At 46.3% G+C, this 17,374-nt stretch overlaps 1 protein-coding gene across 7 annotated transcripts in view; it reads right to left on the reverse strand.

Moving 5' to 3' along the window:
• GFRA1 (GDNF family receptor alpha 1) overlaps positions 1-17,374 on the reverse strand; it is a 212,910-nt gene that overhangs the window by 22,089 nt on the left and 173,447 nt on the right. For all 7 annotated transcript variants that reach the window (XR_003905752.1, XM_029932644.1, XM_029932645.1 and 4 more), the window contains 3 exons: positions 12,517-12,626; positions 9,722-9,856; positions 5,571-5,752 (listed from right to left, as the gene is read on the reverse strand). Coding sequence is in view for 6 of the 7 variants with exons in the window: in XM_029932644.1 (XP_029788504.1) it covers positions 5,571-5,752; positions 9,722-9,856; positions 12,517-12,626 (427 nt within the window). In the remaining variant the exon portion in view is untranslated. The remainder of the gene's footprint in view (positions 1-5,570; positions 5,753-9,721; positions 9,857-12,516; positions 12,627-17,374) is intronic.

The following is a 17,374-nucleotide window of genomic DNA, read 5'->3' on the forward strand; positions in this document are numbered from 1 at the left end:
GAAAGAGGCCCACTGCAAGGCCTTTGCTCCCACGGCCCACTGAGGGCCAGTAGTGTCCCTGTTGTGGGACCCTTAGGGCCAGTGTGGTCTGACCACCAAGGCAGACGATGGCCTCTGCACTGGGGGTTTTAGCGTAAGCCTCCCACCAAGGCGACTTTGGGGCTGGGCTCCCATCTCTTCTATGACTGAGAAAGCTGCATTGTGGGTCTTTCCTCCAATGCTGCCTTAAAAGCCCCACGAGGGAGAGGGGAGGAGCCTACCTGAGCTCTGTCTGCAATCTCTGGCCATGTCTCCCCACACACGTTTTCTTTGGCTCACAAGAAAAACTGATCTTTGTTGTGGCCCACACTGTTCACGTGAGCCCTCTAACTGGTCCCAGCTAGTCCACATCCACCCTGCTAGCCATGGATCCGAGTGTGAGCTGCCCCCAAGCTACCAGACTTTCTCCTGTTAATCACCTCTCTTCTGTAGGGGAAAGCAAGTGGCAAGGGGCAGGGGGCAGAGGCAGCAGAATCTTCCCGGGGATCCTCAGATGTAGCCAAGGGGCAGAATTCTCCCAGGTTCTCTCAACCTGTTTGACCATGGCATCCAAGACCGATAAATGCCACTTAAAAAAAATTTTTTTTAAATGTTTATTTATTTTTGAGAGACAGACAGAGCATGAGCAGGGGGACAGAGAGAGAAGGAGACACAGATCTGAAGCAGCTGAAGCAGGCTCCAGGTTCTGAGCTGTCAGCACAGAGCCTGATGTGGGCTTTGAACTCACAAACCGCAAAATCATGACCCGAGCCGAAGTCGACTGCTTAACCGATGGAGTCACCCAGATGCCCCGACAAATGCCACCTTAAGGGGGCTTCACTTTAAGCTTCCAGAGTTAAATAGTGAACAATGATGCCAAGGAGGGATTTTTTCCAATGCTTACATCTCCCAAAGATATTTACTTTAAATAAGTGGCAAATACAGTCCATTTGGTTTAAATATCCAGCTAGCAGACCACTCAAGTGCACAGAAGATGAAATAATTGGTAGAATTTTTAATCTTCCTTTGTTTTGCATGTGACCACTTTGTACAAGTCAAAGGGATATGCCAACAATAGCACAGCCTGCGTCATGCTTGTTACCAATATGATTGCCAATTAATCCTGACATGGGAGCTTGGCAGGTTACCAAAACCTGGTATTTTATCACCTCAGGGGGTTAGCACTTGGACATTTCTATGACATTTTATTCTAATCAATCAACTTTCCTTTTTTAAAGGCAAGCCTTTCATAGGAACTGCAGATGAGTCCTATACACCCCACACCCAAGGCCACCCATTCCCCCAAAAGAATTGTATTTGGTTTGTTGATAATTGCATTTTGAAGCCGACTTTTGAAAATGTTTATTCTTATTTCTTCCTTTCCGAAGGGGAAATCTATCTCAAATGTTAAGACAGAAACTCAAGTCCCCAAGAGTTTTCTCATATTATTGTATATTTTAAAATATTACAGGAGGGTACCTCTCAAGGGGAGTGAACTTTAGAGCTGCCAAAGACAGTTGACTTTCTCCAAATCTGTTACCAATGGATCCCGAGCTGGTTCAAGTCAGTTCTATTCTGAGTAATGACACCCGCGGCAGGGACAAACGCCACTCTAAGATATTTCTAGGACCCCCAGCAAATGGTAATTTATCTGGAGACAGGCAGGCAGGCCAAAGAGGGACAGATGGGGAGAATGGGTCTCCAGGGAGCGATACGACAAAGCGAGAGTCCTAAATCAGTGCCAGGGACCACGTTCTCGGGGCGAAGGCCCGTCTCCTATCACTCACTCATCCCCTATCCTCTGGCCTCCAATGGTTCCTTCAACTGTGGTTAGTATAGGTCATTCTAAAGACATCACCAAGCTGCAAAAAGTTTTACAGGCAAACTTTCAGTCTTTCTTCTATTCCCTGGCTCCTGGAATTGCATGAAGAATCTCATCTTAAAGCATGAACTGTGTGTTTTCCTTATTATTTTAATAGTTGCCTTCAGGAAGCATGAGGACATTACCACTCTCTCAACACCAGCTTCTCCTCTCCGACGTTTTCTATTCCCTCAACCAAGGTTTACTGAGATATAAATGACAATAAAAATTGTATCTATTTAAGGAATACAAAGTGACGTTTTAATACATGTACACAAGATGAAACGTTTATCAAGCTAATAAACATAGTGTCTATCACCTCATGTGGTTACCACTTTTGAGGTGGGGAGCTGAGAACATTTCAGATCTACTCTCTTGGCCAATTCCAAGTATACAGTATAATCTTGCTAGCTTTGTCACCATACCATGTATTAGAGCTGCAGATCCCATCCATCCACCTAACTGAAACCTGTACCCTTTAATCAACATTTCCCTACCTCCCCCACCACCCAGCTCCTAGTAATCACCATTCTACTCTGCTTTAAAAGTTTGATGCTTTTAGATTCTACATGTGAGTGGGATCAGGAACCTGGGGGACACTATGCTAAGTGAAATAAGTCAACTGCAGAAAGACAAACACTGCGTAACCTCCTTTTCTGCTTTTTACTTCTTCCTTTCTGTCCATTCCTAATTGAGAGAAAGAGCCCAGGTTGTCCACGTTTAGGGAATAAGGCAGAAGTACACTGGCTTCAGGTCCGAAATCCCTGCCCTTCCAAAGAATTACTCTGTGATTCCGGTTAAGTCCCTAGCCTTTCCCTGCCTTGGTCGCCTCATCTGCCGTGTCGGCAAGCAGGGCACACCACCACCATCCGTCTGCTGTCAAGGGACCCAGCGGCCAACTGACTTGGGATCAGGCATCACGTGGGACATTTTTTAAAGCACCATTCTGGAGGGTTCACTTTGCCCCAGGCACTGAAGCATTCCCCCCATCGATCCCCTCGTCTCCGGCAGCCAGGTCATCCTTGAGTTTTGTAGAGGAAGCCGAGGCTCGGAGAAGCCATGATGTTGGTAAGGAAAAGAGCCTGGGTCTGAACACAGGCTTGGCTAATGTGCTAAAACAGGATCACACGAGTCATTATTTACGAGGAAAGGCGAGCTTTGGTAGAGCCCGGAAGGGCTCCCTGGAAGTGAAATACGGCTTAGCTCCAGGCATGTGGATTCTGTGTGTGTGTGTCCCAGGAAAGAGTTGGTGTCTCCTCACTCCTTGGTAGTCCCACCCTTCCATCTCCCCCTCTGCTGAGAAGTTAAATGGCAGCCTTGACAAAAACATCACAATAATTTTACTCTGCCCCCTTGTTTATAAGCAGACTTCCTATCACTAATATAGGGGAGGGAAGGGCACTGTTTCTTGGGAACAGAGCTCATGCATCCCCTGAGGTTGCCAGGGCAACCTCGCAGCAGCACAGAGCCCTCCTCGCAAGCAGGGATGGCTGGGCAGATCTGTGTTGGAGGCAAAATATGTGTGGCCAAGACATGCAAGCGCCAGAGGAAGCAGAAGTCAGTCGCTGTGATCTTGGTGGCGGAGGAGGGGAGCAAGGGAGAGGAAAGTGGGGAGAATGCCTCCTTCTGGCTAACAGAGTCCTCTCTCCTGGAGAAAACTGATGTCATGGAGTCTCCAATGATGGCTCTCCTTCTGAAATGTCCTCTATGAATTTGGTCTGACCTTCCAAAAATGTTGACAAGCTGCATCTTGTCCATTGTTTGAAAGTTCACCGAGGAGAGGTGTTTTTTGAGCACCCATCTGCACGAAGTTTCCCAAACACAGAAAGAACTCAATAAACAGGATAAACACTACATCTGCGGTCACGCTCTGTGCACTCAGACACGGGCAGCAAGGAAGCCGGTGGTGCTGCAGCCAGAGCTTGCCTCGTCCACCAGCTGGGAACCATCTCTGGCCCGCTATTATCACTGAATGGCACCAGAGTCCTATCCCTCCTCTGGCCACTTGTCTTCACTGATGCTAGAATCTGGGTGGACCCAACAAGAACCGAAGGCTGACCTAGGAGGAAGCAGGATGCGGAGCACTGGTTGGAGGTGAAGAATAGATCCTGTTTCTGTGTGGTGTGATGTCGAGCCCCAGATCCGCCTCTCACCGGCTGGGGGACTCTGTGCAAGTCACCTCCCCTCCCTGAGCCTGAGGGCTCTGCTGCAAGATGGAGCCGTTAGATGCTATGATACTCCCCACGCTTCCTCTTAGTTCTGGCAGTTTCCACACAGTACTCTGGAGATTGGATGTGCTCAGGAAATGTTTTAGAAGCATGAAGAACATCTCGTTGACCCTAGGCTGTGTGGCTTCCGCCCTCCCTTCTCCTTAGCGTCATGTGTGTGAGTGTGTCTGACAGGGCATGTTCGGGGGTTAGACACAGGAGGACGGGGCACAGACCCATTATCCCTGAATGACATCCAAGAAGAAGAGAAGAGATGTTGTGGGAGAGAAGACAGCAAGCAAATCAGGAGCAGAAAAACTGCCCCAATGGTCTGCAGGGAACAAAGGGGGTTGTGGGTCAAGAAGGGTGGGGAGAGAGAAGGGAAGGGATGCTCCAGTGACAAGTGTGAAGTGATAGCACAGTGCCTCGCACATGACCCCTTCCCCAGCATGGCAGGAAGCCGAAATTATCATGGGGCCACCACAATCCTCAAGAAAGCCACGGAGTCTCCTAGATTCCCAGCCCCAGTTCTGTGACACAGTCTCTGGAGGCTCGAGCAAAAGTGTTACCTCACCCAGCGCTGGTGTCCTCAAGTGCAAGAACAAGGTTAAGGATAATACTATTATTCTTCCACAGCCCTCAGGAGGATGACATCCAAAGAGGTAAAATGTGTGAAAATATTTTGCAAACATATAAATATGCAATGTCTTGCTAAATAGCTGAGTACTCATTACTACGGAAAAAAATCAACGAAAAGGAAAGTCAACACTCTGCTTTGACTAAAGGCAGAAAACCACTGTCAGCACGCCATTGTGGTTCTGCCCTCACAGCTCTGGATTAACCCCAAGGAAGTCTCTCAGCCATTCTCCCTGGCCTCTATTTGCGCAAGAGGCTTCGTAGGGAGCTCCACACGGCTCCTCCCACTTCGGAAAAGCATTTCCTTCTGTTTCTGGAAGAATGAAGCCATATGGGACTCTACTTTTGCATCAACACCTCCCTAGTGACACTGTCTCTGGTTTACCTTTCGATAGAGTTAAATACTCCACACTGGGTTTAAAGGACAAGGATGGCGACAAACCCAAGAGTACCTTCCCTTTCAGTACGTTGCTGCTTTGTAGAGAACACAGAAGGAGCATAATACATACATCAATAACCAACTCCCCTCTTCCATTCACTCTACAAACACAAAGCTTAAAGATTCACCTGCCCGGCCCCCTTATTTTCCAGGTGAAGACACGAAGGCCAACTACAGGTACCCGGGCCAAAGTCATGCTTCCAGCAAATGGGCGTCGGTCCCAGAGTCCGTCTTTCTCCCCACTCTCTGGCACTTCACAGTCTCCATTTATCATGGTTCAATGCACTGTTCAGATTCAAACCTGAGCAGCCCTTCACCGCTAGCCATCTCCCTTTAAATGCAGTGCAGGAAACTGGTCTGTGTTCTCCCCAGAAGTGAGCTCCAGCAGGGGCTCGGGCTCGACTCTTACCTGCAAATTTGCACAAGGTGGTAAAACGTGGGTGGGGATTTCATTCTCAGACCCCGCTGGCCCCAGGGGCTTGTTCTTGACCCGGAAGGCTGTGGTGGTGGTGGCAGTGGTGGTCTGAACTGGGAGGGCTGGCTGCCACACAGTCACATCGGAGCCATTGCCAAAGGCTTGAATTGCATTTTCTGCAGTGAAACAGGAGGAAATCCAATTTCAAAGTCAAGCAGCAAATGTAACAGACAGGATACATGAAGCCAGAGAGGCACACTAGAAATTCTGATTACAGTGTTGGACTTCTCTGAACAAAACCCATCCATCCATCCACCCTACCATCAGGTCGGGGGCCCAAAAATCAATCCATTCATTAAACACTGAGATGGACACGTAGGTATCCTCAAAGTGCAACAAGTATTGTTCTTATTTATGTACCAGGTGCTGAGCAAGATGCTTGTCCTGAAATACTCATCAGTCAAGCGCTGTGAAACCCAGCCTTAACCTGTATTTTGGGATCACCACCACTGTCTCATCTTTCAAGAACATCCTTGCGCTCTCATAAAATTCTATACTAAAAGCAAACTAGTTAGTGCCTTTTTGAAAAAAGTAACATAATCTTAATTATGAGACGGGGGCAAGTTGGTGGCATCGCACTACCTTGGCAGGCAGTAAAATCAAACAGCAAAATAATGTGATTCGCTACTGCCACAGAACACTCTGTACCCGCTCTGAGTAGCCACTGTGAGCCAGGCATTGCTCAAAGTACGGATGTAACCAGTTTCTTTAAAAGAAAATTCTACCCCACACCTCATCAATATATAGTGAAAATTTAAGTAAGATTATTTTTTCCCTTTCTGCTTCCAGTCTTCCAAACAAAATCTGCATAATTAGGTCGGAGCAGCCCTGCTTAAATGAAAAGTTTAAAATGTAAAACTTTAAAAGCTTATTACAATTTCATGGGATTAGATTGTTTTCATGGCAAAAGTAAATTGGTTGTGTGTTGTTCCCCTCCCCACAATGAATTAAAAACAGTTTTTAATCAGGTCCTCAGGGATTTGGCCTGGCTTTAGGAATTTTTTATTTCATATCCATTGTATAAGAAATCAAACTCCCCCATTTGAGACCTGAATGTGCAAATTGTTAATATATGACTCCTCGCTGGCATGTTTTCGGTATACAAGCCAGAATAATTGAAGCCTAATCTTCCTCTTAGAAGTGACATTTTGTTCTAAAATTGTTATCTTTTAAGTTTGGGCAAATTGGAAGCTTGTTTTCCAAAACTTTACATTTTTTTAGGCTGTAAGAAACAGCTTTGAATGAATATAAGTATTTTTTATGCTCCTAGCCGTGTTACTCGGCTTCCTGGCTCGGTGGAATGCAGAGAAAGAGGTGCAGGGGGGACTGTTTGCCTCAAATGACCCAGAACAACCACCAGCACAAACCGCAGAACGCTCCTTTGTCCCATACAGATCCGAGAGAGCCCCCTCCCATTTACTGGAACTACCTGTGCTTTCTGGGGTGTTTGCCTTGCACTTGGGGAGTCGATTCGCTTATTCATTTTATTTACTCAAATGTCAATGGCACATGTACTAAGTGCCAGGCGCTGTATGTGCTGGACATGCCACAGTGAGCATCAGTGATGGCAACAGAAGACAGGAGCCTGTGTCCTCATGGGGATCCCATGTGGACTGGGGAGGCGTGGAGGTGAAATACAGTACATTTCAGTGACGAGAACTGCTTGGAGGTGATGAACCAGGAGTGGGGCGCTTGGTTGGTTCAGTAGATTTAACGTCCGACTCCTGATTTCGGCACAGGTCAAGATCCTGAGGTTTCTGAGTTTGAGACCCGCACTGAGTTCTGAGCTGATGGTGCAGAGCCTGCTGGGATTCTCTCTCTCTCTCTCTCTCTCTCTCTCTCTCTCTCTCTCTCTCTCTGCCTCTCTCTCTCTCAAAATAACTAAATTTAAAAAAAATAAGGAGGAGTAAGAACCAATTGGGGAACCGCAGTTCAGATACAGCAGTCTGGGGAGGTGAAAGTAACTTCTGGAGAAAGACCTGAGTGACAGTAACTGATAACTTACCACCACCCCAAGCTCCTTCTTCTCTTTCTTCCTCTCATCTTGGCTAGGTACTTTGGCTTAAAAGTAACTGTTTTCCCTCCCAATAACCAGAAATAAACAATCGGTTAACGTTGTGCTCATGACAGAGGCATCTGGGAGAGGTCTGGCTAATCTGAAGGCAGAAGAATTAGCTTACTGCCTTTGGGCTGGAATCTACAAATTTCAATTCCTTCTACTCAGGAGCCCTTCACCAGAGAGTGAATTTACAGGCGCTACGTCTTCGGAATGCTGTGCCCTGTCTGATCAAAGTATGAATGAAATGACTATGAGAACTTCTGGCTGGCTTTGGTCCCTGTTGAAGACCACATGTATTTCTTTTTATTGAAAAGTCATTAGCAAAAAGACGCCAGACTCTTCTCCCCTTCACCAAAATATTATTAAGCAGGGACCCCTTTAATTTCTCCAAGAGGGAGCAGTTTTCCAGCCAGTGTGAGAATGATCTCTCACACACAATGACCTATACTGTCATTGCTTTATCTTCATTAAAACTTGCGTTTTGCCAGAAGACTCTGCAGGGTGTGGAAAAGAGGGATATATACACACTTCTCCTTTTTTAAGTCAAGACCAAACAAGAGATCTGAGGTACAATTCAGGGGTGCTCCCAACGTCTTAGCAAATGCCTCTGCACTTCTGAATATGTCTGTGATTTTCATTTCACTTAGGCATCCAGAGCTTGTGTTTAAGATGATTAAAACATTTCGCTGTAGCCACGCTATTAAAAGTGCCTAGTAAGCAAATCACTTATTTGCTTTTCAACCAAGGAAATAATAGGTTTTAGAATAAGTAACACGTTAAAGCTTTTCCATGGATACATGGTGAATTGTTAGCTAATTCTTTGGTAGTCGGTCACTGCATAGCAGAGCATCGTGGAGGACTGTCATAGCTCTGAGAGGGTTGGCGGAACCATAATTCCTAGAAATTGCTCCAATACCTCCCACCAGGAAATTACGCCTGGTCCCCAGTGTTCAGGCATTTGTTCTTGGCCAACGGGCTCTTTAATATCAGGAATGAGGCAAAAGCAAATGAGTCCCCCTCTGGGGACAGGGGTTGCCGAAAAAGGCCCTCGAGTTCCAGATCCATCTCCGGCTTGGATGGTCTATACGAATAAACAGCTATTTACTCAACTGTGAAATGGAGACAATAATATTCGTATCTCCGAGGGCTCTTTCACAGATTACAGTAAATGAGATAATATACATATTGCACTCCCTATAGAGTGAGTCGAAGGCGCCCAATAAATTAAAGGTGGCTGCCACACAAATGTGAGTGAGGCACTCAAGCATCTCAGCTAGCTTGTCACCTCCGATGTGCACATCTCAGTGGATGGAAGAAAGACCTGGTTCGGACTGATGCATGCCCACTGTTCACACCTGTACAATTCTCTCGATCACTCTCCCTTTGAGAAACTGTTTCCTGACGGCCTGAAGGACACTGCATCATAACCGATACTATTTCCAAGCAGGGGACCCCCCCGCCCCGAGTGCTCAGCTCTGTCTCCGGAGATTACGCCTCCTGAGGCCCCGGGCCGCATCGCAGGCTTATCCCACTCAAGAACTGTTGCGTCTCCTCTGAGCCAACCCCGCTCATCCAGGGGGCTATTGATGCTAATGTTCTAATTTTCCTCAGAGAGCCCTCGGAGGCCTACCCCCGTCTAATCCGTCTGAGCTTCTCACATCGTATATTGCACCCAGGTTTTAAGAACCTTTGGAACAGACTTTGCGTTGGTTGCCAAGATCAAAATTTGATCTGTGGGTAGGAGATCCGACATAACGCACCCTCCGTTGTTTGAATCTCTTGCTCTCTTAGGCCTTTGGATTCACAGACTTGGCAGCACTGACTTGGTCTGTTCCCTGCTGCATTGTGTAGTGTGGCCGAGAGATGCTGGATTCACCATTAGTGATCAGGGAAAAAGCGACAGAGAGAAAGAGAGAGAGAGAGAGAGAGAGAGAGAGAGAAGAGGCAGACACAAGAAACATGAAGGCATAGCGTGAACACAGAAGAATGCATGTTTCTGTGTTGGCTTCCATTTTTTTTAACTCACTAAGACAAGTATTGTCCTTGAAGAAATTCAAAAATTTGAAGCACTCTTCCAGATCATTCCCACTGTTGCTGCAGTCACACCATGGGGCCACGCTGAGGCTACTGGAGTCGATGTAGTTGGGGGTCATGACTGTACCTAAAAGAGTAAAAACAAGGCATCTTATTCCTGTGCGACGATACGGACTTTTCTCTAGCCTAAAAGAGAAAACAAATGTTGCTCTGATGGTGGATGCACCATGGATAATTACAAACACTGTGTTTGCTGAGTGGGAAATTATGTTAAGCAGTGCATTTTCTTGGCAATTTATCTTGAGCACATAAAATAATTTACACATTTACTTAAAAAATTATAACAGAACTCCTTGAGCTGCGCTTAGGGTATTTTTTCTGCCCAAATGGTATGGATGTTACGGAGTAGGAGAGAATTAACTTAGAATGCATGAGTTCCCAAATCCCTTGCATTTTCTCGAAAATGTCATTAATCTTCATAAATAGATAGAACTGGTTTTACATATCTTAAAAATCCTTTTAGGATTTTGAATCCACTTTCCTCGGAAGCAAATGGCTTCTTCAAAGTAACACAGGAAAGCTTAGAAGTTATCCTTTGGGTTACCACACATCCTGAACCTATACAGCAAGGCCCCTGCTCACCAGACTCTCAACTGATTTAAATCAAGTCTTCCAAGTTGTGAAGGAATTGGAAATAAACAATGGAAATTCTCTAAGCTGATGGCTTCTATTGTCTCAATAGTCCTCAAAAGTCCTCAAAGAAATGCTGGGTGGTCTCTCTTGCCTACATCATCCTATATCCATGGTTGGTCTGCATTGGTGCAAACAAACAACGCATTTATACTTAATACAACCCAAATGTCTTCTTCTGGGTGGCTTGTACCAGGCAAAGCCTGTTCATGCCAAGAAGCCTTCTGTTTTTATACATTTTGTGGATGTAAGAAGTAATAGGGGGTCAGTAATCCACAGGATAAATTTGGTTCATAAACAGGAAAAAAAATTCTTGGCGAGCTCTTCTGAGTCAAGGACATATCTTCTTTGCTCTACATTCCTTACCAATTTGAACGACATTATCTCCCATTATACCTTAGGATGGGAGATTTGACCAACAATAGATAGTAAGCCCCTAACTTTGAGTGAGAAAGGTAAAGGCACCCCAAACATGGAGTCAAGAGGCTAAAAGGTGTCTACTAAGAAACCGCTGAATGCCTGGCACCATTGTGCATCCCTGCCATAGGGAAGAAGCAGGCACAGGCTTTGACTTGAAAGAAGTTAGAACCAGTGTGGAGGGAAAGATCCAGACCCAAGAGGGAAATAAATTTTGGTCTGTAAAACGCATTGCCTCAACCATTTCATTCCATTACATGATGAGTATTTCATCAACCTCAGGCATGTAATGGTTTGCCAGGCCAGAAATGCCTGGCAGCAACATGCCTTGGCTACTCATGGAGGATTTAATGAGCATGTATGCCTGGAAGGATACGGACTAAGGTGATAATAGTGATTACAACTGGGTGAAGAGTTGTAGATCCTTCCTAATGTCTCCTTTGGGTTTCTCTGTAATTTTTTAAGCTTTTTATAATGAGCATGCCTTAATTACTTCCATTGGTTCTTAAATCTATAATTCCATAGTTGGTAAGTAACACCTAACTAAAGACTAACTTACGTAAGAAAAGGAAAGACTGAATGCAAATTTGGAACACGGACTTAAGGAAGATACACATTTTCCTTTTGGGACACATCCACAAAAATGGTACACAACCATGGTGAAAGGCATTGCCCAAGAGAACACAGGTATCCTTTCACGAAAGGCTGGGATGTAATATCCCTGCATTAAGTACCATCAGTGATTTTTTCTCAAGATCTCTTGCTGAAGACACTCTGGTGACCAAAAAATGTAGTCTGTGCTGTCACTCTTGGTGGGAAGTTCTTCCTGCCTAGTGACTTGTACGATCCTGACAGGGACACACACCATGGCTGAGCCATCACACTTGTGACAGCTGTGATTTTCCTCACCCTCCACAGCCTTCACTATGTGTTTGTCCTCAAATGTCAATCATGACAGAGCCTTACCAATGAGGCTTCTTCAGGCCTCAGGATCTGGAACACCTGCCTTTCTTCCTGCCTACCCTTTTATCCACGGCCACAAATCTGCCTCACGCCTGACTCTTCTAACTCACTGGTCTCCTTAACTGTACTGTCACCCTGAATGCCCAGAACCTGCTTCTTCTAAAGCCTCAGGTCTTGAGAGATAGGAAACACTGTGTCTGCTATATCTGTTCTCTGGGGGACATTTTCGGCTACATCACCCCCTGCATACCAGAAGCTGGATTATCAAGAATATCACTGGGGAGAAGGGCCCCAGTTGGTTAGGGGTTTTATTTCCAAAGGGCCATTTCTGGGGAACAGCCTTTTCTATTTCCCCCGACCGAACGACTTCCACGTTCCCTACTCCAATGAACTTGGTTTGACATTGATGCCCTTTTCCCACAGCCATGCTTTCCTTCTGGCTGTTGTTCTGTGTGGTCAGTTCCCCACCCGAGATGCTCATCAGGTGCTCAGACTGTAGCCTCCTGCACTGTGCTACTCTCTGCTTCCTGCCTCTGCCCTGGCACAGCCAGGATCCTCAGTGGCCCTTTTGTCATGGGTGAGTCCTATAGGGAGGGCTTAAGAGCAAAACCCCAGCACAGAGACATTCTTCCTTTCACAGAGAGTGGCAGGTGACAACGGGAAGAGTCTGTGAGTATTTGTAAACTTGCCTCCCATCCCGCTTCTCCCGGATCTTACCAATAAGCCCTGAGTAGGCGAGGAGACAGTCAGCATAGTTTTCCTTTAGACAGCTGCTGGCAGACCTTGACTCCGGTTGGCAGTTGGTAAAAAAATCCGCAAGGCGAGATCTACAGTAGGAAGAAAGGGCAAGGGGTGTGCTTTGAAATACCCTACGTTAGCTTCTGGACAAACGTAACTTTTCTTTATTCCTTCGTTGATATGCCTTTGTCCATACCAAAGAAATATAGAAAATATGAACTCTTAGAATGTTAGCATTGTCTCTTATACAACCCTGCCTTCACCGTCCCCTCCTTCACCCAGCCCTTGCCTACCTGTGTGTCTGCTTATTTACAGGGAAGTCTTCAGGGCCTGTAACTGGAGAGATCTAGATGCTTTGAAGTTTCCGTTCAATATTTATTTCTGACAGACTTATTTGCATCTTTAGGAAATATGCTTCTCTACACACTCACCAGAGATCCACACTGGGAAAATATTTACTTTATACAGAAACATGTCCCTGGCATCAAAATAGGATCCTACAGCCCATCTGCTCCCGTAATTCCTGCTGGCTTTAAACATACGTGTATTTGTCTTGTAAGTTATCTCTCATCCAACAGCCGAGGGGACAGAGATTTATTCCAGCCAAGTGACACTGAGGAGGGGCTTGTCTCTCCAGAACTGATGGGGAAAGCAGGAGGGACAGGGATGCTCTCTCTGGATGCGCTGACTGGGGCTTCAGTTGGAGGCGGTGCGTGGAGAGGCCACCGACCACCTGCTGCGTGTGTCTGTGGTGTGGCTACGCCCCGGGGGCCCGCGCAGTCCATCAGGAAGGCCCTGAGCAGTGGCGACATTGCAGAGACCCAAGAGGGTGAAGAAGGGTCAGAGACACTCTGGTCTGGGGAGGAAGAGGACTCTTTGTGGCTAACTGGCTGTTTTTCAATCTGAGGAGGATATTGTTGGAGAAATCCTGAAAGAGGACGGGGCCACCTCTGAGGTCATCTCGGCAGACAACAACTCCCCTTCTGAGTGGAGAACACAATGGACTTCAAGAGAATTTAAATTATCCAGCCATTATGGGAGACAATAGATGGCTGTCTCCGCTCTTTTTGCTTCAGCGTGCCCAAGTTGGCAGCCAACACACACAGGGCCATTTTTACTTCTTTCCACGCAAGACACTGTATTTACTCAGTACACTTGAGGATACACGTGAGCTTGTGCCAGTGGGGCAGAGTGAGGAAGTGGGTGTGGAGATCAGAGGTCTGTAAAAGGTCTGCAGGAAGCCCATTAAGGGCTACAACTCTAGCTAGAAGAGAGTCAGAAGGCCCGATGAAGTCACCTGAGTTCACTGCCACGGCAGAGGCCGCACGGTGTTTGGAAAGGGGCGGTGTCTCCTCGGAACATTTCAAACGGGTGTCGGAGCCTCGCTAGCCATGCTGATCTGTAAACTCTGTACAGGCACCTGGTTCCATCACTGCCAATCCCAGGGACAGGTGCTGATGCTAAGTGGCTTGGCAAAATCCTCCAAACGAGGCTTGTGTGTGCCTGTATGTGTGCCCGGATCTCCCACAGTCTAAGCCTAGTTGGTGTTTTTGGACTCTAATTGAACCACTGAAGGGCATAACACCGGGCCATTTTCTGTAGCCCAGTTAAAGGATTTAGTTTTCAGAGGAAATCCCTAAAGGTGGTTCAGGCTTACTCAACTGGCTCCAATGGCATCCGGCTTGGACTGAGTGTTAATTTCAGAAGAACTTTCCTGGTCATGAAAGTTAATGATCTAGTGCTCCTGGGCTCCTAACTCTGCAAAGGCCAAATGTGGCTCGGGCAGCTGGGGCTCCAGTTCTGCACACAACCAGAGCTGCTCTCTCTCCCTGGCAGTCCTGCGCTCCCTCCCTGTCCCCCAGAGATGGACAAAAGGTCGCTCTGTCTCCAAGTCCCATTTCTTGTAGTCTCTCAAGCAGACTATTAACCGAACAGCTCCGTGACTCGGATTACTATCCTTCAGCGAGAGGCTAATGCCACCAGATTCATTTTGTTTAACAACCTCAGAATTGACTCACAGTTGGACTCTGGAATGAAGGGCTAATTGAGTCAGTCTGCTGCAGAGAGTATAACCCTGATTGGGAGGATAAAACCAGATATACTGCTCTGCGCAGAAGCCTGGACAGGCTGCTTTGCGAGAGAAGATTGTCAACACAGATCCCTGGTCCTAAGAGGAACACAGCCAGGGGACAGAAAAGAGTTTCAAAATAATTTTGAGTACACGCAGCACTGCTAAAACACTAACATTTCCATGGTTCTGTTTTTCACATTGGACCCACCTCCTACTGACATTTCTACTTGGAGACAGGATAGGGACTCACATTTTAATGAGAGAAGAAGTAAGAGGAAGTTTATCCAGCACTGTGTTGGAGCCAGCTCATTACTGGCTGACTGGTGCATTTGCAGGGATTTGGGGTAACATGATGGTGGTAGGTTGAGAGGAACGATCATGGGGGTATTTACACCATGGTGATCAGCAAACACTGTAAATGGCGGCTCTGTGTTGTTCTTGGAGAAATGATTGTTTACTGTGTATCTGCACAACCTTGTTTCGAACCAGTAGGATGGGTTCAAGCATCTTGATAAAGCACCTGTCATGTCTCGGGAGTAACGTCTCAGCCCTCCCGGTGGGGCTTCCTCTCCATCCCATTCACCTCTGGGCCACGTGAAATGATGTAGGATGAGTTTTAATCTCTGGTCCTTCCATCTCCCAAAGAAAGAAAACAGTTGGCCCTCAAACACCCTTCCTTCTGAGGGAAGCAAATTATGAGAGACTCTTGAATACTGAGAACAAACTGGGGACTGATGGGAGTGGGGGAGACAGAAAGGGGTCATGGGCATAGAGAAGGGCACTTGCTAAAATGAGCACTGGGTGTTATATAGAAACCAACTTGACAATAAACTATAAAACATCTTCTCTTACAGATGGACACAGTCCTCTGATATCTCTCTCTTTTTTTTTTAAGGTTTATTTATTTATTTTGAGAGAGAAGAGAAAATTCCAAATTCCAAGCAGGATCTGCACCACCAGCATAGAGCGCAATGCAGCCTCAAACGCATGAACCGTGAGATCATGACCATAAGCCTGAGTCAGACACTTAACCAACTGAGCTACCCAGGATCCCCGTCCTCTGAAATCTCTTAAAGCAACACGTTGGTACAAAGCACCTGACTTGTCAAGTCCATGGTTCCGTCCCCGAAGGATGAGCCATGTGCTTGTGAGGTAGTCAGTAAACTCCGTCTCTGAACCGGACCCAACGGGAGAGACAAGTAAAGGGATGATAACAATACAGTGGCAAGTTCTTGATGAATGGCAGAAAGGCAGCTAATAAAAATAATATTGAATATGAATGAAGTGCTCAGTATGTGTCAGGTATGTCTTTACACGCTTTTTTTTTCCACAACTCTAATGAGGTAGGGGCGGTCGTTTCTTATCCAAATTTCCGAGGAGGAAACCACAGCTTAGAAGTTTAGACTAGAGTCAAACAGCAAGCAGTAGAACCAGGATTTGACAGCACACGTTCTGATGCTGTACATTAAGCTTTTGATGCTACACAGTGAGAGACACCAGTTTCGGAGAAGCCATGACATTCGGTCTGAGAATCACAGGATGACTCTGACCAGCAGAGGTGGAGGGGGTACCCCAGGCAGGAGGGGGCAGCTGTGGCAAAGTCAGCATGCTCATAGCACTTCCAGGCTAAAGATAATGGAATATCTGTCTTGCCAGATATCGACTTAAGGTCTTGACATATATACCCACATTTAATACAACAACCTTAGAAGGTAATCCTATCAGCCCCATTTTACAGATAAAGAAATGAGGCAAAGAGGTTAAGTAACTCCCTCCAGGTGATAGAGCTCTGTGATGGAGCTGGAACGCGACCAAACTCAGTATCAGTCTCCAGAGCTGGAAATCATTCACAGCCATTACAACTTAACATACTCATCACCCAGAAAATTGTCAGTAGTTCACTTGAGATGGCTGAGCCCCAGGTGGTGGATGGGGAGTGATGGGCGATGATGCTGGCAAGGATGTGAAGAGCCTTGAATGACCTAAGAGCTTGGATTTTATCCTAAGACCTGTGGGAACCACTGACGGTTTTTATTTTATTTATTTATTTATTTTATAATAGTTTATTGTCAAATTAGTTTCCATATAACACCCAGTGCTTCTCCCCACAAGTGCCCCCCACCATGACCATCACCCCTCCCCCCTCCCCCTCCTCTTTCAGTCCATGGTTCGTCTCCAGTATTCAGTAGTCTCCCTTGATCTGTGTCCCTCACTCTTCCCCTCTCTCTTTCCCCCTTCCTCTCCCCATGGTCCCCTGCCAGGTCTCTCCTGCTAAACCTATGAATGCAAACATATGGTATCTGCCCTTCTCTGCCTGACTCATTTCACTTAGCATGACACCCTCAAGGTTCATCCACTTTCCTACAAATGGCCATATATCATTCTTTCTCATTGCCATATAATACTCCATTGTGTATATATACCACATCTTCTTGATCCATTCATCAGTTGATGGACATTTAGGTTCTTTCCATGATTTGGCTATTGTAGAAAGTGCCGCTATGAACATTGGGGCACATGTGCTCCTATGCCTCAGCACTTCTTTATCTCTTGGGTAAATCCCTAGCAGTGCCTATTGCTGGGTCATAGGGGAGTTCTATGGATAGTTTTTTGAGGAACCTCCACCCTGTTTTCCAGAGCGGCTGCACCAGTTTACATTCCCACCAACAGTGTAGGAGGGTGCCCACACTGACGGTTTTTAAACAGAGAAGTAACATGAAGAAGAAGAAGAAGAAGAAGAAGAAGAAGAAGAAGAAGAAGAGGAAG

This window comes from Suricata suricatta, chromosome 2 (assembly GCF_006229205.1).
Source record: "Suricata suricatta isolate VVHF042 chromosome 2, meerkat_22Aug2017_6uvM2_HiC, whole genome shotgun sequence".
NCBI lineage: Eukaryota > Metazoa > Chordata > Mammalia > Carnivora > Herpestidae > Suricata > Suricata suricatta.